The 26,837-nt window shown below is 27.3% G+C and overlaps 2 protein-coding genes and 1 pseudogene across 2 annotated transcripts; all 3 read right to left on the bottom strand.

The window, feature by feature from the left end:
• Window positions 1–217: 217 nt before the first annotated feature.
• Window positions 218–1,920, bottom strand: LOC111297261 (serine/threonine-protein kinase BLUS1-like). The gene is made up of 2 exons (XM_089741605.1): window positions 550–1,920; window positions 218–486 (listed from the first exon to the last, which is right to left on the bottom strand). The coding sequence occupies exons 1-2, from the start codon at window positions 1,826–1,828 to the stop codon at window positions 221–223; spliced, it is 1,545 nt and encodes a 514-aa protein (XP_089597731.1). The 5' UTR covers window positions 1,829–1,920; the 3' UTR covers window positions 218–220.
• Window positions 1,921–4,114: 2,194 nt separating this feature from the next.
• On the bottom strand, window positions 4,115–5,124 carry LOC111298010 (UDP-glycosyltransferase 92A1 pseudogene; annotated as a pseudogene).
• A 14,095-nt stretch (window positions 5,125–19,219) lies between these two features.
• On the bottom strand, window positions 19,220–20,903 carry ACBP6 (acyl-CoA-binding protein 6). The gene is made up of 4 exons (XM_022892074.2): window positions 20,847–20,903; window positions 19,768–19,885; window positions 19,616–19,678; window positions 19,220–19,522 (listed from the first exon to the last, which is right to left on the bottom strand). Exons 1-4 carry the CDS (start codon window positions 20,856–20,858, stop codon window positions 19,440–19,442), a joined length of 276 nt encoding a protein of 91 aa, XP_022747809.1. The 5' UTR covers window positions 20,859–20,903; the 3' UTR covers window positions 19,220–19,439.
• Window positions 20,904–26,837: the final 5,934 nt, after the last annotated feature.

Here is a 26,837-nt window from a genome sequence, read left to right as displayed (position 1 = left end):
TTTAATTTCTTCTATTAGATGCAATCAGATTAGGCCTGTTTAGCATGTCTTTAATTCCCAACTATATTAAAGCACAAATTTGCACATCTGATATGTAATGCACTATCCGGACCCAAAGAACAGGTTCCAATAGTCAAGAAAACAACAAAAACTTGACTAAAATTTCACCTCAATGTCTCCAATCTTCGACCAACTTGCAAATGTACTAGTTGGGTAAACTTCAATTATTTTCATCTATTTTGGATGTACCAGAAGTCTGAGTTTTGAGAAACTCTAATCGCATCTCCAATTCAAAGTTCTTTTGCCTTTCATTCTTTAACTCCAACCTCAGCCTCTCAATCAACTGCACCAATTGATCTTCTCTGTTCATCACTTCCCCTACAAACAGGTTAATCTGATCTGTCACCTTCTGCATTTGATCATCCAAACTCTTTTTCAATGTCATCAGGCCACCCACCATTGTTTCTGCATTAACAATGCTGTCAACTCCAACTCCAGATTTATCCCCTACAATTCCCTCAATGCCAGACTCTTCTTCACCATGAGAACCATCATTTCCCCCCTCCCCAACTCCCCCTGGTGAACCAATCAAACTTGACGAGGCCTCTGGTGAATTCAAATTTGATTCCTCGAAGCCACCTGCCCCGTCTGGAATGATCGTCTCGCCACCAAAATGAATCTGTTTCACAATTGAGCCACCTTTTGACTCGTCGGGGAATATAGGGTCAAGTTCGACCTCATCTTCATTGAAGTTCCACCCACTAATCCTTCTATGTTTAACAAAGTGAGACCCTGATTCTCCATCAACATCTTCATCATCTACTTCAACATCAACACGCTTCTTAAGAATCTTTCTTGTCCTGAACCTCTCTTCAACACTAGGCAATCCATGCAACACATGCTTAACAAGAAAATCCAAACCTTCGTAACTCTCAAAAAAAGAATGTTTCAAAAGCTTCTCTGCTGAGGGTCGCTTCCCAGGATCTTGATCAAGACAAGAAGCAACCATATCCTTATAGGCCTTTGAAAAGTTCTTGCTCTTACCTTTCTTGCTATTATTTTCATAATCAGAAAATCTAAACCGCTTGGAAATCTTCATGATCAAAGACTTTGAAGGAGGTAGATGTGATAAAGGAGGCCTTCCATGGGCTAATTCGAGCGCGGTTATACCAAAAGACCATATATCAGCCTTGAAACTATACCCTATATGCGAGTGTATTACCTCTGGGGCCATCCAATATGGGGTTGCCGTTACGTCAGTACGCATCGATGGTGATGAAGATGTCGATGATCCTGATCTGTAACCTGAACTTGAATCATAAATCGAAGCTGAAACCCCAAAATCAGCAAGTTTAACACACCCATTCGAGTCCATCAAAATATTACCAGCCTTTATATCTCTATGTAAAAGCCCTTGGTTGTGAAGATATGACAATGCATTGAGGGTTTCTTTGAGAACAATGGCAATGCATTGCTCTGATAATCCATCGGGGAAAGAAGATGAGATCATGGATTGTAAAGAACCGCCAGACATAAAGGGCATCACAACCCAGAGACGTCGGTCAACGGTGAAGAAGCAATGAGCATTGAGGATATTGGAGTGTGAAAGAAGCGACATGATCTTGGTTTCACGTTGAATGTTTTCGAAATCAACCTTGTGCGGATCAATATCAAAGGTTTTGATTGCAACAACAGTTGAATTCATGGGAACACATTCGGCTTTGTAAACTACGGCACTAACACCAACTCCGATTACATCAATAATCTTGTAAGAGTCTGAATCTAATGGGAATTGAAGCTTGGGATGATCTTCTTGTTCATAAGCCATGAAGTTCTTCTTTTCTTTTCCTTTTTTCTTTTTGGCTAAAGGCTCTGAGAATTGTTATTGTTGTTGTTGTTTGGAGTGGGTTTTCTTGGAGGATTCATGAAGAACAAAGAAGAGGGAAAGAGAAAGAAAAAGTAGGGTTTAAGCGGTTTCTTTGTGAGGTTTGAAAAGGAAAGACATTGTTATAGATAGCGGTGATTTATATATCTTTGAGAGGGATACATGATAATTTCCAGCATTCAATAAAAAGCAGCAAAGGTCAAAGGCAATAGGATTTTTGCTTGTTTTGGGCATTTGGAGCTAACCTGCCATGCAAATCAGGACGGCTTTTGCAGTTTTACTAGATAATTGTGCTTGTTTCGCTACTCCTAGGAGAGCTCAAGTAGGATGTAATATATATTTTCTTAATATTGGTAATGCCATGAGTTTAAAATTTAAAGTGATGAGAAAAATAAAATATTAATTTATACAATGTAAAATTAAAATTATTTTATATTTTTTAATCATTAAATTTAATATATTTAAAGATGAAATTAAACTAATTCTTTTATTTTTTACTTATCAATCTTATTATTTGATTTATTAAAATCGATAATTAAAAAAAATATATAAAACATTTTTTAGTTTTACATTATAAACTAATCCCTTCTCATATATATATATATATATATATATATATATATATATATATATATATATTCCAAGTCTTTATTGATGAACAATCCACAAGAAAACACTTTCTTTATATTTGTAAGCTCTACAAAAACAACATTACTATTTAAAAATTTATAAAAAAAAAAAATAGGTACTACCATTTCTTAGCAAATATCATAATCACCATTACTTACTCGTGAGTTAAGAGTAATAATAATTTAGATCAGATTAAATTCGGTTCAATTTTTTGAATAATATATAATATTATAAATTTTTTAAATTTAATTTGAATTCGAATTAACATTTTTTTTAAATTGATCTAATCTAACTTAAATTCTACTGATTCAATTTATCAGGTTTTTTAAATTTCTTTATTATTTATATTGTTTTAATATAATTTTAATATATTTAAATGTTTTTACATAAACAATTATTATTTTTATTTTATAAAAATTTAAAATATAAAAAATAATAAAATATGTAATTCAATTTAGATATTTTCAAACTTCCCTATAAAAATCTGATTCGAACCTAATAATAACATTTAATGTTAGACTTTAATTCGAATCGAATGAAAAAATTGATCCGAATCAAACTAAATATTACAATTTAAAATCAATTTTGATATTCTTAATTTTTTTCTCATTTCTATAATGAACGATATAGGTCAATAATTCAATAATTTGAAACAATGAATTTTTAACATTGGTTTAAGTATTTGGTTTATATCTGTTGCAACTAAAAATTCAATTTTTTATTCAATCGATCAAACCGACAGAACTTATGTCGATTCGATTATCTATTATTATTAAAATATGTGAATCAATTTGATATTTTTTTAAGAAAAAATGCTCAATTATTTTAAAGATAGTTTGTTAAATCATGTTTCAATTTTTTTAAAATCGAAACGATCGATTAATCATTTTTATTTTCATCTTTATTTTTTATTTTTTTTTCAAATTTGAATTTTGAAATACAAAATTACCCATCCTAAATTTAATTTAATATAAAAAAAAAACTTATGACCTAATTGAATAACAAATATCATCCAATTAGGCCTTAATCTAGTTATCGTTCCTAAATTTGTTTGGGGACAACTTTAATATCATTTACAATATTGTAATATAACAAAAAGCTTATGACCTAATTGAATGACAACTATCATCCAAATAGGTCTTAATCTGGCAATGCCCCCCCCCCCCCCCCCCCCCCCAAGAAAGCACCACATCATAGAGACTAGACGATGTTAGACCAGCCCCACGTCATTATCTAACTTAACAACCATTATTTGTAGATGAAGTGATAAAAGTTGATTCATTTCCGAGCGACTATGATTGATTTTTATTATTTACCTTTCCATCGAGAAGCACTACTTGGATTCTTTTGGCGGAAATTTATAATAGAATTACTTTAATTTTCATTACCAATTGAGTGAACCAATAAACAGGAAGGTGTCTGTTAATAATATTAAAAAACTATTATTATAATCGGATTTGAATAATGATACTCTAAGAGTACTATCTGAACTTTATACATCAGTGAAAGATGCAAATCGGATTTGAATAAATTTATTACCTGAATAGATTATAAAACATCCTTATGCAGGTACCTGTTTATAGTTGCCCATTGCCATCCCTACGTGACCAACAAATAATTCCCTTCTCTTTGCAATAATGGCTTTGCTGCCCTTATTTTCTCCGCTACCTCCACAGCCTCCCCTCCTTTTCCTACCTTGTGCATTACCGTTTCTATAACATTTTCCACCATTTCACCTTCAATAGGTCTTTGAGCTCCTCTTGTCAACTCTACACAGACACCCATTTCCTCTACCAACATCTTGCAATTGAAAATTTGATCAGCTTCCTAAAGCTATCCAATAATTGGAACTCCTTGACTCAGGCTCTGCAGCACCGAATTCCATCCACAATGACTTAAGAACTAATGCTCCAATAGATTTATGTAGCAAAATCCCCAACTGGCCGCCAGCCCAGTTTATAACCAGCAACACTTGCTTACTCTCGCTCATGCGTTCTTCAAACTTTTCTGGTAATTATTCAGCTTCAAATTCACATCTCAAGTCAAAACCTCGTGAAGGCCTTATTTCCCAGCTGAAAGGGGCACTGCTGTTCTAAAAACTGGTGGTTATGTCCATCATTTGAGAAGGACTAATAGTGTTTTGTGAACCAAATGATATGTACAGAACTAAAGCAAGACATACGAGGCTTGCCATCTTTTTCAATGATATTCGATAACAAGCAATGAAATGGGGTTTCAAGGCCAATCTTTGAGCAAAGAAGGGAAACTATTTTATCCGCTGGCAAGTTCTCGGTGTATCAGAGTTTGGAGGCAAACCAAAGCTACCAAAAGGTAGCTCAGCTAGATGGATGCCCGATTGATGTTCAGTTGTTGAGATAGAAGATATTTTTATATTAAGAGTAGTGCTGGCAACGGTGATAGTGGAGCCTTTTCTCTGGTGAATTCCTCTTGCTAACTCTAGAAAAGGAATAAGATGGCCATGAGCCATTAAAGGAAAGCATTACTATGTGCTCTCTGGAACCACTCATATTTGCATGTTAGAATGACGGGCAGGCCTATGCTTTGGACTAGACTGTCCATGAACATTCAAAAAAATCAAAAAAAATTTAAAAGAAATTTTTTCTTAAATACTTTTTCTGTCGACAAAATTGATAAATCAATTGACAGTTTATATATTTATATATATATATATATAATAAGTTGATACTCTTGAAAAAAGAATTACGAATCTTAAAATTTCAAGAAAAGGAGAATAATGAAATTGGTTCTAATTCCATAAAGTGAAAGGTTGATGTTTCTCTCTAATTTATATAGATAGGGAAATGTTTTAGATGGTTTGTGCGAGCTAATTCCATGGCCGTGGATATGTGATAACTTTCTTTTTTGGTTTATTCTCTTCGTTAATTGAGTAATTTTTATTTTTGGTAAATAAATAAATTGTCTTTAGTAATCAAATGTGATGCTTGACGAGTTATAAACTCAAATCATATTCTTTTTATTCTTAACAAAATGTTTTCTATTATTTTTAAGATTATCATTGTAATGTAATCATCAAAATGATCTTATTACAATGATTTTATAACTTGTGATATGAAATCGATTTGTCTGGTTAACATTTATTAAATTATATGAATTAAAAACTACTATATTTAGTATTTTAAAAATCAAATATTATTTTATTTAAAAGTATAAAAATAACAATCCATATTGTAATAGTTATACAAGTTAATTATTTAAATATTATTTAAAATAATAATTTATAAAATATAGTAATATTTTATTTATTTTATAATGAATATTATTATTAAATTATTAAATTAGTAAATATATTTATTAAGTAAATTAATTTTTATAATATTAATTATATATAAATTTTTGAATTAAAAAATAAAACTAATATATTAATATCATAATAAAAAAAACAAAGATATTATTTATATATAAAACATTAAAAAAAAAGTAAAAAAAAATACAAATTAATTTTGAACTTATTATAATGAATATTAGTTTGAAAATATAAAAATTTATAATATAAAATAATTACAATTTTAAGATGAATTAAAATTTTAATTCATATATTGACTATTATTAATTTTACATATTACTTCGATGATAAAATTTTTTATCTTTTTGGATAAGAATTAAATCATCATCTAATATAATAATAATATAGTAATTTGATCATTCTTGACAATTTAAAATTACTGTCATATAAAATCACCAAATATTTATTAAATACAATGATTTAATTATCATATATAAATTAATTTTTAAAATGATTATCCCAACAAAACATCACCTAATAGATTTACTTTGCCTCATTTACTACGCCTTCGTTCCATTAATTCTAGTCTTTTTGGTTATATGGGGATTATTTGCAAGTTATCTTGCAGTTCTGATTACAAAGGTTCGACTAATTGCAATATTAAGTATATTACTTAACCAATGAATTTACTACAAAATCTTAAACATAAAAATTAATCAATATCTGACTGTAGCCCAAATGAACAATCGGGTCATGAAGAAATTTACTTGCGTATGAATCTCCAAGGTTCACAATATTTTTAATGCATGTAGCATTATAATTTTAAGTACAGTTATTGGATTCAGTGAAGGATGCACATTTATAAGTAGAGTGCATTGAACACTTTTAAAAATTAAAAAACAAAAAATTTAAAACAAATTTTCTTTGAATATTTAAAAATTTGTTTTAACAATTTTTTATTGATAAAATTAATAAATTCATCTGAAATTTTTTTTTTTTTATAATTTATATAAGGGAGTACAAAAAAAAAAATTGGATGTGCTGCTGATAGGCTTACAGCATAATTGGATAACGTTGTATACTTTTTTAATAAATAAAAAAATTAATTTCAACCTATATAATTTATATTTGATATTAAAGGTATTTATAAATCGAGCTTGGTTATCACATCAAAATGGTTGCACAAGGCTCAAAGTGTCTATTAAAGCTCATTTTAGCTCATTTAATCTAAATTTATTATTTAAATAATAAAAATTATTTATTTTAATATTTTATTAGTTTTAAATATGTATTTGAATTAAAATTAAATTAAATTAATTATTTTATATATAATCAATTATTTTCACAAGGGCATGTCCAAATTTGAAAATTTTTGTGTATGATTGAAACTCATGGTCTACACCAATTTATGAAATATAACGATTTTATCTCATAAAAAACTTTACAAATTAAAAGTGATGTAAATAATTATATTCCAAAATCGACTTTAATACAGTTGATATAAAATTTATAACTCTTCTCTAAGATCATAACATCATTTTTACTCCAACGAGAGCCTACTATCCTTGATGGCACATAGCTAATATCTTAAAGCCAACTTTGATGATAAATGTCATAATCTACACTGACTTAGGAAATATTATTCGTTTCAACCCATTAGGCCTCCTTGTTTTCTTGCATAAAAAATGCTTCACAAATTAAAGATAATATAAATACTTATATCTTAAAATTGACTCTAATAAATGACCACTATGAGATTCATGACTTTTCTATAAGGCCATATCACTCAGCTTGTGTAGGTTAGTCCAAGGACAAGTTAGTCAATATGAAATTAAAAATGGAATAGAAGATTAAAGTCTATTAACTCACTAATAGACCTAGAATTATGATCATTTAAGAAAAGTTAAATGAGCAATTAACTTTTTTTATGAAAAAATCAATGATTTGATTTTCTTTAATTATTTTTTCCTATTATTAGCATAGAAAGAAATCAATTAACAAAGTAATTAATAATATTACTTGTTGATTTGATTGATAATTAAAAAGAGAAAAAACTAAATCTTTAAGCAATTAAAATATCACATGTAGTTATTGTTTGATTTAAAAAGAATCAAGCTCAACTAGTTTATTGTTGAACTACATTCTTGTTTTAGCTACTTGAATAATGTGTTCAATCAAATTTGAATAATTTAATACCCAATTTGAAAGGCTTGCGAGTTTAATCAAACTCTTTTAATATATATATATATATAAGTAACTTACAAAAGTATATTATTTAATATAAATATTCATAATTTTATTAAATCTAATTGAATCTACTAAATCGAGCTTAAATGACTCAATTAAATTACAAGTTAAGCACGAACAAAAATATAAAACTTGAGTCGAATTTCAAGTTTCAAAATTTTAAATTAAGCTAAACTCAAATTTAATATTATATCGATTCGATTTGACTCGATTATATCTTCACATGTAGTCATTCTTGAAAAAAGGTGTAGAGAATTGACAAATTTATTATATAACTAAGCAGGGCTAAATAAATCCTGTTCTTTCTTTTTAAAATGATGAGGAGGATTTTCAAGAGCCTTGCCAACAAATGCTTATAAAGAGAATTGTTTTGTTGCATTTATTTTCTCATAAAACTCCACTAATATCTCATCACACAATTAATTTCGACTGTATATAATATATGTATTAATATATTATTAGGAAAGTAATTTTACTATGATTATTTTATTTTGATTTTTAAGTAATTTTATTGATTAAATTGTTGTCACGAGACTTAAAATGAAAAAAAATTTTAAAAATTACAATATTTAAATATGAAAAAATAATAAAGATAGGTGTAGTTACTTAAAAAATTAGGGACGTGAATAAGTTTAAAAGTATGTAAATCAACTTCTATTTCTAAAGAAAATTAAAAGATTAAAAATCTAACAATTCAATCACACATCAAAATATTTTAAAAATTCATTATGGATATATATAAAGATTTAAATCTAAATTTATGATACGTTTTTGTAAGACAAAACTATAAAACATTCGAGTTAAAATAGATATTAACTCGTAAGTTGAATGTAGGCTTCCATAATTTATATCAAAACAATCACCAACTGAAGAGAGCTAAGTATTACATCGTATAAGCTACCTCTAGAATCTTAGTAAATGGAAGTTAAGTGCTACACGCTGTGAATTACTTCTATAATCTTAATGTCAGATGTTATTTATGCTGAACTTGGTACAAAAGGTGAAAACCTAAAATCATAAGGTCACTTAAAAGCAAAGACCAGAAAGGTCTCCAATATTTATACTCCAACACTTAAGTCAGTGCTCTAACATGGGACAATTCAGGCCAATGTGGTTAATGTGTCTCCAATGTTTTAGGATGCAATCAGCATGGTCATGCTCCTATCATATGGGACGTTATCCTGATGACACTACTAAGATTAGCCTCAAAAAATAAGGTTGGCACACCAAATCATCTTGAACTAAATATCAAAAATGCCCTTTCAACCTCGCTGACTCACTCTCAACGATAAAAGTACTAGTTTGTCATTTGGACCTCAAAATACCCTCATCATTATGTCCTCTTATTAATAAGTTTGATTTGCAAGCCTAATTCATTTTAAAGGGATATGAAAGCTTATGTTTTTTTCGTTCTTGCATTGACCTGTCAAGTGTACAGCTAGCTTTATAGATTACATCCATAGGGTCAATGGTTTTACTAAGGGATTCAAACTCAATAGGCACTAATCCTTTGGTCTAGATCAATGAGTTATTTAGTAAGGTTGGGTGACCCTATGCAATTCAAGGCTAAACTTAAGCATATTTTCAATGCAGTTCTTGTAAGAAGAGAATAGTGACACGTCATTTGTCATTATTCATATATATTATCATTTTTTTTTTACATTTAAGATAAAGAGCCAAAGAATCATCCTCGATCCTTGCAATGGTAACATGACTTCATCCTAACTATTCATTAAATTTGGCCTTTTTTTTATAAATACTTGATTGCTTCTCTTTACCTATATTTTACCATTTTTAGCTTTCAAAGGTTCTTTAGCATCCAATGTTTTTCCTTCTACCCTGAGCTTTTGTCAACAAAATTTTCCTTTCATTAATCTCCTCGTTCTGCCTTAACTTTTTTCTTAATTTTTGTTAAAATATGTCTAACTCATCGGATAACTCTATTTATTCTTTGCCCTCTCATTTTTGTACCAACCTTAAGGATGAAAATAAGCTAGTTAAGGTAAAATCCTCGATGATGGCATTGTCCCTTCCATGATTAATGGTTGAATTATTCCAAGATAACATTTTGGCTGAATGGTATGATCGACAAAGGCATTAGGGAATTAGATGATAGTATGAATGCTCAAGGGACCTACAATAGTGCTTTCCAAGCTAATCCTATAGCTTTCTTTTCGTTACCACAATCACTAAGGATACCAAGTAGGGTCTTCTTCCTATTTTTGATATCCCTTCTAATGTTTCTGTAGATCCTACCTACCTAGTTGGTTCAAGTCAGATTTAGAGGTAAACCATCATAAGAAAATTAAGAACATGAACTTCAAGACTCTACTAATCTTATTATTCAAAATGCCTTTTATCCAATTACTCTTGTGTTTTTCATGGGCCCATTTTTACTCCAACCGACCTCGACTCCCCACTTGTTGAGGTCATGTGATTTTTAAAAAGATGGACAGTACCTCAGGATTATCCCAATCTTTATACATCATATCATTTTACTGAGTTTAAGCTTTCATTCGACATATCTGAGCATTTTTTTATCAAAAAATTTAGTCCAAATGATAAGGTTACACAATCTCAAGGTCATACCACACTATAGGTATACCTATGACTCGTTCTTAAAGCCTGTGTTATATCATTGGCTTTATATGAGAACTTAGAGTTTACACCAATCCAAACTTATTCAACCAATTTCTCACGATAAAATTTCACCTTAGCGATCGAAGATGGTAATACGTAACAACTTGCCCTAGTAAAAAGCTATTTATTAATATTCTATTGTCAATAAATAGTTAGAAGGAGTTGTTCTACTCCTTAGACAATAAAAAATATGAGAGATCAATACTGCTCAAGCTCCCGTAAATAACATGGCTAAGGTGTTTAGCCTCTCTCTAAAGTAGAACCCAATCACTTCAATGCCATTAACAAACTAAAGAAAAAAAGAGAGATGCTCTAACCTGTAGAGAAGTTTTAATTGATATAAGGTTTAAGGGTAACTTCCTAATAGTCACCTCGGTTATTATTTTGGCTTTAAAGATTTTTTTATTTCAAAACTAAGTTTTAACTAAGTTATCATTTTGTCAGTTATGGCTAGCAAAGGCAATTAGACAAGCTCAAGCTCTCAACCTTTTAAGGGTAAAAGCAAAAAGTCCATTAAACATCCAACTTTTCACCAAGCCAACCGATAAAAAGTAAAGGTAAGGTTGTTGATCTTCTTACTTTACCACCCAAATCGACAAGCAAGCAACATCCAACAACAAGTGGCAAGTCTTAGCTACACCTACTTATCATAAAGAGAAAGCAATTGCCTTGAAGGATCTTGTGTGTGAGTCATCCAAAAGGCTTTAGCTTTTTTAGGTCCAAGGTGTAGTGGTTGCCATGCCTATGACTAATTGAAAGGAATTATGCATCATTATATAGAGTTAAAGTAACAAAATTTTAAAAATTTTAATTCCTTAAAACTAAGATCAATCAATAAGATTTTACAAATAACATATATATATATATATACAAGCATGCATGATTTCAACTAAGAGTGTTACCTAGGATATCGAAAGCTCTCGGTTCAATTTGTTGACTTTCTAAATAAATTTCAAGCTAAAAAACTACTTAAGTATTCAACCTCTATGGTGATCCACACAAACTCTTGTGAAAGAACCTTATCTAAGGTTTAGTAGAACTCAAAACTACATTCTACCTAATAAGTGTTTATAAGACCTCTTGTATTTTCTTGAGTGAAATTTTGTTCGCTTAGTTTTTCTTGTTTCTTATCTAGATACTTAGTTCGTTATAAAAAGGAGTGGCTTGATGTTCCTTTTATAGGGGAAGCATTCATCCACATTAGGTATAATGCTTGGAATATAAATTTTCACAATTAACCCTATACTAGCCGAATGTATCAAATAAATGAAACTATTTCTCTTATTTTTTTCTCTATTTTTGGTCATACTGAAAACAAATTAAGTTGGACTTAATTTGTCCCAACAATAATGGGTCACTCACAATTGTCTTATTGTGTATGACCCATTAGATTCTTTAACGTGTTAGCAAGAAAAATAATATTGTAAGCCTTAGTATTCCACTATAGATGAAACAAACTATTTATCTTCGTCACCAATTCTCTAATTAACTAATCTTATATTTATAGATCATGATCAAAGCTAGCTTTATTACCATGACCCTCAATTGCTAAAAAAAAGTTAATAAAGCTTGACAACCTATCCGTGAATAGTCTTAGTATATAATTAATATATTTTCATCATATAATATCTTAATTTGAATATTAAATATAGTGTAGTATCTACTCAATCTTATTCAACCATGTTGCCCCAAGAAACCGGCTAGAACCATACCATATGACTAAATAACCCATAAACCCATTGAAGTTGAAGTCGTGGCATCCAAGTGACTGAGCCATCAAGTCTTGAGCGGACCTTTGTGCCTATAGCCAAGTTTTTTTCCAACTACCAAGCCAAGCCGAAAAGTTTGGTATTTTTTTCTTTTTTTGTTTCTTTTTTATTTGTTTATTTGTAAATATTATATATTAAAAAAGTAATAATAATATTTTAGACAAATAAAATTTACCAATATGTTAGAAGGTTTAATTTTGAAATATGAATTTTTGAATTAAAAAAAACTTACCAACATATTGAAAAGTTTAAAATTTTTTAAGAAAATAAATTTTGAATAAATAAATATTACCAACATATTAGAAGGTTTAATTTTTTTTTTAAAATAAGGCTTTGTTTGGTTTAATAAAACATTTTGTTTTTATTTTTTATTTTCATTTTCTAGAAAATAGTTTTTATTTTCTATTTTTTGTTTTTTAAAAAATATATTTGTTAAATGAAAATAAAAATTATTTTCTAAAAATGCAAAAATAAGAAAATAAATAAAATATTCAATCATTTTACTATTAATGTCATCTAATTATAAATATAATATACATTTATTAATTAATGACATTAAAAAATGTTTAAATATGGTAACTTACAAAACATAAAGAAAAAAAATAATGTACATCCATTGTTTTTGCAATTGAAAATGTCTTTTGTTTATATTTTCATATTTGAACCATTTTCAATTTTGTTTTCTAAAATCTTGTTTTTATTTTCAATTATGAACATGTTTTCATTAATGTTTTTCATTTTTCAATAAAATGAAAATAGAAAATGACTTTGCTTTCTGAAACCAAACACTATCTAAATTTTGAATAAATAAACCCTGCCAATATATTGAAAGGTTTAAATTTTAAAAATAAAAGTTTGAATTAAAAAAAAATTTTATCAACATATTGGAGGATTTGTGATTTTTTTTTAAATCTAAAAATAAGGTTTTATCAATATATTGAAAAATTTTATTAATGTTTGACAAAAATGTAATTTTCAAAAAGAAAAATAATTTTCATGAAATTCTACTAACATATTAAAAGATATTTTTAACAAAAAATTTTACTAACATAATAAAAGATATTTCTGAAAATAAATTGTTTTACTTTATGAAAATTGGATTTTGAATCTCTTATGATAATTACTAAAAACTTTACAAATGATAATTTTTATGTAAATTTTTAAATGAGAATTTTTAAAAAAAATTTACCAATATATTAAAGAACTTAAATAAGAATTTTCAATATTAAGATTTTAAATTCCACTTAGTTATGAATAAGATTTTTTTTTCAATTAAACGAATCTGACGATAGAATTTTTTTAAAATATGAAAAATAATCTTTTTAAATATTCTTACGGTAAAAATTTTTTTTAAACTATTATCAACATATTAAAATAATTTAAGGGTATTTTTCAATATTAAACTATTCAATAAAATCTTTTAAAATTTTGGACGATACAAAATCAACTAATATTATCTTTTAGATAAACGTTATAACGATACTATAATTTTTTTCATATATAATCATATTTTTAAAATTAATTTTAATTTTATAAATTAAAATTTTTTTAAATACTCAAGTTAAATTTAAATTTTTTTAAATAAGATAAATTTAATACCATTGATATCTAAATAAAAGAAACTGAAGACAATTTTTAAAATTATATATAAAATTAGGTTTACAAATTTATATGATTCGTACCAAACTCAAAAGATATTTATCATATTAATGTTGATGTAACGCGCCAGCTGCCACCACAGCAGGCCTGCCCCCAACCATAAAATTAAGGCGATTAGCGACAACGCAAACGTCCGATGGTTGGATATTAAATTTGGAATTCCGCGAGATTGACGCAAAAAGTGGATTCGGCATTGCGTGGAATTTTTATTTCTTTTTTTTCTTTCAGGGAGATTCTAATGAGATTAAAGCAATGGGCCGCGTTTGGTTATCACTTCATACTTGATTTAAAGTTGAAGAAATCATTTTATCTTTTCAGCTTTTCAAATGCTTTCTGCGTAAAGTTTTGGAATAGATTACTGTTTACTGCCTAAACAATTTAGAATGGATTAAATATAAAAGTAGTATTTGTATTTTTTATCAGTTTTATATTTTTAAAAAATAATTTATATTTAAAATTTTAAAATTTTAAAATTTTATTTTATCAAACATTTTGTATTCTGATTTAAAACTGTTAGTCAAGTTATAAGATTAATACCTAACAAAATTATAATACCTATCATAAATATTAAGTTATAGTTATATTATTTATTATCATATCAACATTTAAATAAAAAGCTCAAAAATTTTTTAAAATATATTTTTTAATTCGAAATTAAAAAAAAAATAAAAGGGAGAAGGAATCGAAAAGAGAGAGAGTGGGAAAGAAGAAAAGAGATCGAGAGATAGAAGGGAAAGAGGGAGATAGGGAAGGCCTTGCTGGCACCGATCGGTCACCCTAGAGTGGGATCAGAATCTATCTGCCTCAAATCTGACAGATCGACAGCGACAGCGACCTTACTCGTTGGGGACAAATGAAGCAGATTGGCCAGGTCCAGGGCAAATCGACCCCAATTTCATTCTCAGATCGACCGACAGAGTCTCTCCTTTCCTTCTCTCTCTTTCCCCTTCCCTCCTTCCCCCTGTCTCTCTCCTCTATGGTTTCTTTCTTTTTTAATTTTTTAAAATCAGATTTCAATTTTTTTTATTTTAAAAATTTTTTTATTGATGCTGATGTGATAATAATTAAGCATTTATGATATATAATATGATTTTTTACACATATTTATCACAATAGTTATTTAATTATTAATAATAAAATATTAAAAATATTTGATGCAATAAAAATTAAAATATTTAAATTTAAATTTTATTATTTTAAATATTAAATTGATAAAAGATATATAATACATGAACAGTTTTACATATTAGCCCATTTAAATTGTTTTATTTTTTAAAAAATATGAAAAAATTCAAGATAAATAAATTATTCAGTCTCTCAAATTATGATAAGATGTGTCGTATTTGACAGTTTAAGATAAGTGATTGTAAGTCGTGTATTCGAAATAATTTTAATAAATGTACATTCGAAACGACTTCAATAAGTGATCACCGATAAGATTTAAACTCAAAATTTTTTCGTCGAAGAGGACGAACTATTTCAAATTCACTCATCGAATAAATGTTATTTTTTATTTTTTTTAGTATTTTTTATATAAAATTAGAATTTTTTTTATTTGGATGATTTTTATCATAATTAAATATAAATATGTTTTTCATACATCAAATCACGTATTTTGAACTAATATAATATATAAAAATAGGTATATTATGTATAAAATAAATAAATCATTCAAATATATTATTTTTTTTATTTTATTTACTCAAGCATGTTATTTTTACGAGACATACTTTTCACGTCCGTTTCTTTCTTTTTTGAAATTATAAAAATAATAAAATAATTAGTTAGTTTAGAAGAAAATAGAAAATTTTAAAATAAATTAATATTTATATCAAAATTAGTGAATATAAATTATATATGTTTGTTGTCCTTTTAATGAAATATATATCATCGATTTAAAGAAACATATAAGCATATAATAGTTATCAAATAAAAATAAAATAATTAGTTTTTTTAGAAGAAAATAGAAAATTTTAAAACAATTAATATTTACATCATATATATATATAAATTATATATTTTTGTTATTTATCATCGTGAAAATTAATAGTGGATTGATGTGCTCTTTATTTAAAAATTTACATATAATTTTATCAAATATATAATAATTAAGCATTTTAAACATATCATGTAATTATGCATTTATTTTATTTAATTAAGTGTAAAAACTTTAGCCACATTTTTATATAATTATTATTAAGAATTTTAAATATATTATTTAATCATGTATTTATGTTATTTAATTAAATGTATAATCCTATGTCACATTTTTATATAATTATTATTAAGCATTTTAAATATACTAATTAATTAATTATTTATTTTATTTTATTAATTATATAATCATGTGCCATATTTTTATATAATTTTATTTTATTTCATTTTATTTTTCTATTTTTTATTAAAGGTAAGATTTTGAGATATTTATTGCTGGATAAATGACAACCAATTGAACTGTCAAATGTTAAGCCATAACCCTTCCAAAATCGTTGGAATACTTTTAGATATTACTTATTTACATTCATATAGAGTTACAATGTTATCTTTTTTTTTTTTTTGGCCAAAATCTATTTTAGTTGACTTCGTCTATAATTGAGTTAATTACATTTTTAATATTTGAATTTTGAAAATTGTACAAATTAGTCTTTAAAGAATTAAAATATACAATTTGTAACTTAAACTTACAAATTTTGTATCATTAATCCAAACTATAATTATGCTAATCATTTCAGATAATATATATGAGGTTGACAAATATTATCAAATTATATGTTTACTATCATAACGTATAAGTTTGTAACCTTATCACTAGACACAACTTAGGAATTGCTTTCAATTTTTTTTATTTAGATATGATTGATCACTTCATTAAAATTTTTTTTTTTAAAGAGAAATTTCAATCTTGACTCAAATGTCTTTAAAAGGTAAATTTTATTTCATAAAATTAAAATTGGGTTTAAAAGTATGATTATGGGTAAAGAATATTATAATACCATGACAACATTTATCTTAAAGATAGTATCGATTGATTTCGTGTTATCTTAAGCCTTAAATTAAGTTTGTAATTTATCAAATAATTTAACTATTGAAAATTATTCTTAAAATATAATTTAGTAGCAATCTAAAATAATTTTTTTACTTCAGGAGTATTCATGAATATTAGTGTTTTACTCTAAAAGTGGCTCCGTCGTCAAATTCACTAATATATTTTTTAACTTAAATATATTTTTTAAAAAAACAACCAATAAAATCCTTCAATAATTTGACAAAATTTTATTTTAATACATATCCCCAATAGTTTGATGAAATTTTTTTATTCAAAAATTATGCATGAAATTTTAGAAAGAGTCATTAAATATTCTAATAGTTTAATAAGAGATTTAAATTCTCCAGTAATTTAATAAAATTGAAAAAAATTATTTTTTTCATAAAAATTCATTAAAATTTTTAATAATTTGACAAGATTTAACTTAAATATTTAAATTCTTCAATAATTTAGTAAAATTAAAAATTTTATTTTCTTCTTATAAAAATTATTAAATCTTCTAATAGTTTGCTAAATCTTAATTTGAGATTTAAATACTTTAATAATTTGATAGAATTGAATATTTTATTTTTTTTTATAAAAATTATTAAATTTTTCAATATTTTGATAAAATTTAATTTAAAATTTAAATTATTTAATAGTTTAATGAGATTGATTTCGAAAATCTATTTTAACCTATAAAAATCTTTCAATACAATACATAGGTAGGATCTCAATTTTTTAATTTCTAAGATGAAATTTTAAATCCATAAACCTCTACTAATTTGGTAGAAATTTATGGATTTATTTTCTAAAAATTTTAGTAAATGATGCATCCTAATTATGCAGTGTAAATCTAATTGGCACTTATTTTATTTAATCCTATTACAAAATTTTCACAAATAAAAAAAATGTACGTAATAAAATAAAGAAATAAAAAGAACCAAGTAAAAGCAACTAAAGAAGGAAAATACTAAAAACTTGGGTCAACCAACTTGAATCAGTTTAGCTTCGGCCGAATACACGATTTGAATTAATGCAAAGCCTGTGCCTAGCCAAATTCTAGAATGGATTACTCGGCTTTAAATCAAAACCATAGGCTGCTGGAATCATTTTGGGTCCCATATTTATTGGGCATGGATATCTCTAACCAATCAGATCAACTACTCCTCTCTGTAATTAAAATTTTCTACTCTATCATGAATGATTTTTTTCTTGGTGGCTGGTGAGACCGTCGATGGTTGGGGCAGGATAACTGGGGTGGTGGCCATTGATCTTGGCTAATGGTGATAGGGGATGATGGTTTGTTTACAATCACCATCCATATTATTAATATTTTTAATATAAATTTAAAATATAATTTTATTTGAATCATAAAAAAATTATTTATAATCAATGGCGTCCATATAGCATTACACCATATGAATTTTTTACAAATTATTTAATTTTTTATTTAACAAATGACATAAATTTTTTGGTTAAATATCCTATTGCCAATTAAGTTAATATTTTTAAAATTTAAATTAAAATGATATGTTATTTGAAAATTTAAACTATAATTTATACATTTTATTTCTTTAAATATAATTTTTTACATTTATCTAAATTTCAGAGACCAAAACTCTAATTAGCTCAATCTAATCCTACATAATTTCGTGATTCAAACAACTTTATTATATCCTCATAAGAAAAACCTTTATAAACACCTTTACTGCTCCAGCAGATCTCAAGAATTTTGTTTTATAAATATATATAGAAGAAGAATTAATTTACCAAGTGTGTGTGTGTGTGTTCGTTCTAATATCTAGATTATTCATTTAAAAAAATACAGAGCAATCAATATTCAATTATAATTAATAATTAATGTTAATAAAAATTTTATAGTTGCGAAATGAACCATATAAAGTAAGATCCCATAGAAAGCCATATGGGAAAATCAGGGATGGCTTATATTTCAAAAGTTCAAAGCCTACTCTCCTTTCAAAGAACCCCATAAGACAATTATTCAATGTCATTTGCACCACTCAATAGGCCAAAAGATAAATGTCAAAGCATCATATAGATAGATTTAGGCATATTCCATCAGTTATGTCCGTATGTATTTGAAATAGTGATCCAATCAGTTCCATTAGCACAACACCACTAACATTTCTTCATTTGAACTCGTTTATGCTATAAGTAAATAAAACAGATCTACTTTAAACAACCAGAACTCAGGAATCACATAGTAGCAATTAAAAACAAGTACAATGTTTATTCTTGGTTTCACTTGTTCAAAGACAAATGATATAGGCAAGGAAATACACACGATGTCAGACATCAAGCAGTCGCAGCAGCAGCCTCCTCCTGCAACTGTTTTACCTTGGTGATATAATCGTTCATTGCTTCCTCCTTAGATTTCCCTATGTAGAGAAAAAACAAAGGATTTCATAGATAGTTGATTCATATATGTTATTGTTTTCAAGGAAACAAAATAATCTGTGATGAACAACTACCTTCAACAGCCTTCCATGCATCCCACTTGTATCTTTCCTTCATGTTGAACATTCCGGGACGACCTTTAAATAGGACAAAGAAAAACCGATGAGTCCCATGAATTGTTACAAAAAGAAAAGTTTAAAATGAGTTAAATGTTATATATATTAACTGGTATTCACCGGTCCAACGGTAGCTTGCTTGAACAGTCCATAGAGAATGAGCTTGCTTTCATTCGTTGTGTTGTCTGGTAAGGTCTTGGCTTTCTCGGCATACTCCTCAAATTCCTCCTGTAGAATCAAGATAGAACATTAACAGAGCAAAAGATTGAAAGGAGATGAAGATCTCAACTGATCTTTTTGAAGGATAACATTGAAGTGAAACAATAACAAATGTGCAGATAACCCATAAACAGCATGGCATGTCAAAAATGAAAAAGGGCAATACCCACAGTCCTCGATAGGTAATTGGGGATTGTGTTGAAACCCAAAAATTCCCAATTAGACATCAGCTAAGCGCACATAGGAAACAACAATCAGCTTCATACAAATAGTTTGGTCCTTCCCAAAATACAAAAGTACAGATATTTTCTCTTGTACACTGAAGAAGAGATTGCAAGTATTGAAATTTTAACTATTAATCTACTGAAAGTGAGATGACTGCATGAAACTAAGATTTGAGTTCGTTAAAATATCCTTTTAATCATAAGACAACTTACGCTTACAAACAGAATCTCCAAAACTAAATGAAATTGTCAAGTCAAAATTCTTAAAGAATATGCCAAAATTCACAAAAAACTTTTACAGAATGATTAAGTTAAGTATGAGTAGTTGTAGTAGCAGAAGGTAGGCGTTGATGTTTTCAGCAAGTTTTACGCTACTTTGGTTTAATAGTAGCCGAAAGCAGTAGGCCAGAAAAAGAAAGTTTGATGAATCCTTGAAGAGATCCATGGATTTGCATATTACTTCAAGCCATTCAGTTGAATACGATGCCTGAAACTTCCAGATCTGAAGATAATCTTCTTCAAATGATTTTTTTAATTAAAATTAAAAATTGTTGCCAAGAAAAATCATGAGGAAATAATCAATCAGACAGGTTTGACTGAAACAATTCCAAACACTAGCAGATGTGGTTGTTTGGCTGAATGAATGAAATAATCATAAAAAAAATACAACCAAAAACAAGATCAAACGACAAAAATAAATTAATTAATTAGATTACGAATTAAGAAGAAAAGAAAGGAAATCACACCTTCAAACCCATTTTTCTCTCTCAGTAGACGACTACAGACCACCTACTTCCAGCGTTGCTCTTTTGTGGATGCGGACTGCCCTTCATTTATAAGCACAGCTGAATAATGTGGTGGGGTAGCGTATGACATAAGTGCCAGGATGAAGAAAAGGTAATTTTAGGAACACACGGTAACACGACAAAAAAATTTTAAACATAATGTAAATTTTAAAAAGATTATGTATAAAATTAATAAAAATTAATATATATGTTACGTGGTTAATGTATTTATATGAATTATAATATAATATTTTTATATATATTTAATATGAAACAAAAATAAACGGTATAAGCACTGGCGTTACCTAAATTTTTTTTTTTTGAGAAGAAGTTTGGCTTATAAGAAAATAATATTTTTTTAATTTAATTTTTTATAATTTGACTTTTTAGTTTAATTCATGAATGGGGTTTTTTAAGATTTTCAAATAATATCAAGAAGTGAAAAAGTAGAGAATTAAAAACTCTTTTTTTCATGAGGTTTTTTAAATTTTAAAAAAATATTTTTTTCATTTGTTCTCATTTAATTGTATTTTTAAATTATATAAATAATTTTATTTATTTTAGAAATATAGTAATTTTTTTTAAAAATATTATAAAAATAAATTTCTTTTAATATATTTTAAAAAATCGTGTTTTTAATAAAATATTATTGGAATCCTCTTAAAAGTTATTATTAAAAATATATTTTTTATTGAAAAGATAAAAATAAATTTTCATAATTCAACAAATATGACATTTTAAAATAAAAAATATGATCTTTGTTAAAAATATAAATTTTTTTCAAAATTTAATAAAAATGATTTTTTAATATCAAAAATATAATTTTTATTGAAAAGACGATATTTTTAAGATAAAAACTTAGTTTATGTTATAAACATGAAAAATATTTTTTAAAATTTAATAAAGATGACATTTATAAGATAAAAAATACAATTTTATTGAAAATATAAAGTTTGTAAGATAAAAACATGAGAAATATAGTTTTCAGAATTCAATAAAGTTAACATTTCTAAAATAAAACATAATTTTTGTTGAAAAAATTATGTTTCTAAGATAAAAATATAATTTTTATTGAAAAATAAAGTATATATTTTTTAAATTTTAATAAATATGATATTTTAAATATAAAAACATAATTTTTGTTAAAAAAATAATTTTTCTAAGATAAAAATAAAATTTTTATTAAAAATATAAAAAATAAAATACGTTTTTTCTCTGCTTAAAAATAATGTTACAATAATAATTAAAATTATAAAATTATAATTGTTAAAAATATAAAAATATTATTTTCAAAATTATTTAGTTTAAACTAAGATAAAGTGTATTCACGTGTGACGTGTTATATATTAATATTATAAATATCATATATTATTTATATTTTATCTATGATAATATAATAAAAAATTTTATTAAGTAGTCATATATTCTTATAAATCAAATATAAAAATCTTATATTTTCTTTCAATATCATTTTTTTTAAATCAATTTTTCTCTTAAAATTTAAAAATTCACAAATCAAACACCTTTTAAATAATATATATACTTAACATATACTTTTATCTTTTTTAATTTTAAATTTATCCTTTAAATTTTCTGTTTTATTATTTATTTGACAAAATAAAAATTATATATGTTTATAAATTCTATGAAACTTACGATCTTGAAATATACCGGTAATGGAGTGTATGGTGGGACATTAATAATTCCACTGCGACGAGACTTACAACTACCACAATAATTTATTAATATTTGTTAAAGAAAAATAATTAATTTATATCATCTAAACTTAAAAGTTTTATATATTTTTAAATATTAATTTTAATATAATTAAAAGATGAGATTAGAATTTTTTATTTTTATTTTTATTTATTAAATTTATTAAAATAAATAATTAAAATTTTATGAAATTATTTTAATTTTATTGACTCCCTCCTTTTTATTAAATTATAATTATTTTCAAACCTTTAACCTAATAATTAAAAATATTTAAAAAATATTAAAAATTTAATTTCAAATCAAATCCTTAGGTTCTCTTATTTATATTAAAATTTTATTTTTTTAATGTAAAAAAAATTATAATAACTTTTTAAATTGTTATCTGTTTTGTTAAAAGAATCTGACAGGTGCCGGGAACAGATGGGAAGAGAAAACAAAAAAAAAAAAAAAAAGGGCCCGGCGGAGAAAACAAAGAAAGAAAAGCGAGAGGGCGTTTTGGTAAAATTATCCTGTGAAAAAAAATATTAAATAATATTTTCTTAAATCTATATCTTTCTTATCAAAAGAATCTGACAGCTGTTGGAATGAATTGGAAAGAGAAAAAGTAACAATGGGAGTTGGCGGAGAAAACAAAGCAGGGAAAGTGCGTGGTTAAAGGTAAAATGCCGAGTGGGCGGCTGGGTAAAATTGTAGCGTGAAAGAAAAAACTCTCTCTCATCGCAAATAATTTATTAGTTTTATTAAATAATAGTAGTAATAATTAGCTTGATTAAGCAAAAAAAAGTGTTTTTATTTTTTTATTAGAATCTATTAAAAGGTTATAAAAATATTTTTTTATAAATTTATTAATTTTACATATATAAATTTATTTAGATCAATTTTTAAAAAATATATATTGAAATATACTAAGTAAAATCCTAAAAATCCCTATCTCATAATAAAAAAAAATAATATCAGTAATTATTATATTCCCTACGTGAGCATATTCGTTGGTGTTAGTTGGAATGTTAGATACGTCTTTGGCCTTGGATATATATGGCAAGGGCAGTTACTTGCTGGAACAATCATATTCTTTGAATTTCATTTAGGGTTTTTTTTTTTTTAAATTAGGTATCTCGCGTGGAGTGACATGAAAAAAAATTAGAGTCAGGTTTTAAGTAAATTCGATCTTATTTGATCATATATTTATAAATAATTTTTTAATTAATTATTTAATTTTATAATTATTTATATATATTTTTATATATATTTAATTTTATATTTATATTAAAAATAATATTTTATTAATTTTAGATCGAGTCAAATCGAATATGATTTTATATAATATCTGATTAAGTCGGGTTCGAATATAAAAAATAATAAAAAATTATCAAATCGGGTTCGAATTTTGTATGTTTAAAGTCAGGTCGGTCGGAGCGAGCAAAAATCCGCCCCGACCAGATCCGTTGCCATCCCTTGAGCCTTATCCCCTTTTTTATTTTTAATTTATATCAAATTTTTAGTAAAAATAATTTTGATTTTACTGCATTTATATTATAAAATTGATGTTTCGTATTTTCTAATATTAACAAAGTAAAATTTAAAATATAAAAAATTAATTGTTCAAAGGAAAAGGGATGATAAAATTAAAAATAAATAGATAAAAAAACAAAGAAGACCATAAGAATAACATATATAAATTACTTAATATGCTAGTTAAAGGCCACGTACTATTTTATGGGATTTAAATATAATATTCAAATGTCATAAGATCATTATCACAAATAAACATAAGTTTCAAAGGATGCAAAATTTAAAATAAAACATAAATATATAAGTAATCTGTAAAAAAGTAATAAAAATAATTTTTTTATTAAACTGTAGTTCTTACTCAAGATTGCACAATGAAATTTCAAATAGGCAAATTTATAATGCAAAACATTTCAAATATTTATGGTTAATATAATTATAATCAACAATTTCAATTTTTCAAAATGAACTTAAAAGTTATAACTACAATATAAAAAGGGATTAGGCGTTACATGCATCCCTCTACTTCAAACCCTTTCTTCTTAACTATACCAACCCCGAACAGGATTACATGCATCTCAGCGTGGAGCGAACTTTGGTTGTTTGAAGTGTATGTTGCTGCACTCAGCTTCACAATACCTCTGCTATCTCGGGTCACCATACCTAGCCTTGCTGATTCAGTTTGGGCAGTAAAAGCAACGTCCAAGACCTTAGGCAAGACTCTTGCTTTCCACACCAACTCCTATACCTAGGATCGGTTGCTTTTATCCCCTACTTGTTTCCCCAGCAGTGATTGAGCCAAATGGTAGGAAGAACTCACTGAGAAGTTTCCACTGTTTGCACCAGTCCATATTAACTTGTCTAGAATAGTACAACGACTTCAGGGAATTTGGAGTATCAAGTTTACGTCCTCTAGCAAGTCCTCATTCCACTGTCTCCTGTTGACCTCCATCAACGAAGCTACTTTAAGGTTTTGGCCATCTTGATTAGGGAAACCTAAAGGTTTGAACAGAGGCGGTTTCCTGATCCATTTATCCTCCCATGCATCTATGCTCATTCCATCTCCCACCTTCCACATTATCCCTGCACCTGGACTTGCCTTCCAACTAACAAGCTACGCCATGCATAGGAAGGGTTGTGGCCCGCTTTCGCGTGTAAGAAGGAAGTGTTATGAAAGTACCTGGCTCATAAGATCCTGTAGCATAAACAGAAAATGCCATCCTTGTTTAGCCAACAAAGGCAAATTAAACGCTTCAAAGTCCCTGAACCCAAGACCACTATCCTGTTTTGCTTGGCATAGAGAGTCCCAGTTTTTCCAAAATATTCTTTTCCTCTCACATCCATTATTCCACCAAAACAGGGCCATCATCATATTAATATCATGCAGAAAATTTTTTGGAAGTAAGAAACAGCTCATGCAGTATGTGGGTACCATTTGATCCACCGCTTGAATTAGAATTGCCTTTTCTACATGAGAAAGGAGCCTCCCTTTCCAACCTTGTAATTTCTTCCACACTTTTTCCTTCAACCTTTGGAACGTCATTCTTTTTATCTCCCTATCATAATTGACAGCCCAATATAACAATCCTCGATCAAATCTTTTGTGACCGCCAGCCTTGCTTTGGTTTCTTCCCTTAATGTAGCATTTTTACTTAAGCTAAAAAGAAACAGCAGATTTTGTAATATTGACCATTTGCCTTGAAGCATTCTAATAAATCTTTAGAAGATTTAGCATTGCCTGGCATTCTGCAATACTGGCTCTTAGGAAAAGCAGACAATCATCTACAAATAACAGATGGGATACCCCTGGCACCATTCTTGTCACTGCCACTCCATGAATCTCGCCTCTTATTTCAGCCTGATTCAGCAGACATGACAACCCTTCTATGCAGAAAAAGAAAAGATAAGGTGATAATGGATCTCCCTACTTGAGCCCTCTGCTCGGACGAATCCATTCAAATTAGTTACCATTCACCATCATCGAATATGGGACACCACGTACCACGTCATGATTCTTGAGACCCATTTTGCCGAGAAACCCATCTTTCCCATCACCCTTTCTAGATAGTCCTCCATTCCATCCGGTCATAAGCCTTACTCATGTCTAGTTTTAATGCATCTGACCCATTCTACATTTCTTTTTGTTTAGCATAGCATGAATTGTCTCGCGCGCCACTATTGCATTATCGAAAATCATTCGGCCGGACACAAAAGCACTTTGATTCTGCCCTATAATCTTTGTGAGAAAAATTTTAATCCTAATCACCAGCATTTTTTAGATAATTTTGTACAAAACATTGCACAGACTTATAGGACGAAAATCTGTGTTAGATTTTGGAGTATTTACCTTCGGTTTAAGTGCTATATTGGTGTGATTAACATCTACAAGCGATCCTCTGTTATTCAAAAAATTTAGAACAGCATTAAAAATGCCTTCCCCTACAACATGCCAATATTTTTGGAAGAAAAAAGCAATCATACCATCTAGCCCGGCAGCTTTTCTAGGGTGCATAAGAAACAAAGCCTCTTTTACTTCTGCTGCCGTGAAATCATGTTCAAGCTACAAATTCGTTTCGTCTATGACCCTTGCCTCCACACAATCAACAACTCTTTCAAGCTCACTAACCAGAAAAGTAGTAAAAATACCTTGGAAATATTCCACAAAGATTCGTTCAATCTCCCTCCCATTTGATATCCACCTTCCTGTATCATCTCTTAGCTTGGTGA

This window comes from Durio zibethinus, chromosome 12 (genome assembly GCF_047325235.1).
Source record: "Durio zibethinus cultivar Kanyao isolate XHJ-2024 chromosome 12, ASM4732523v1, whole genome shotgun sequence".
NCBI classification, from domain to species: domain Eukaryota; kingdom Viridiplantae; phylum Streptophyta; class Magnoliopsida; order Malvales; family Malvaceae; genus Durio; species Durio zibethinus.
This window is presented reverse-complemented; position numbering and strand designations above follow the sequence as displayed.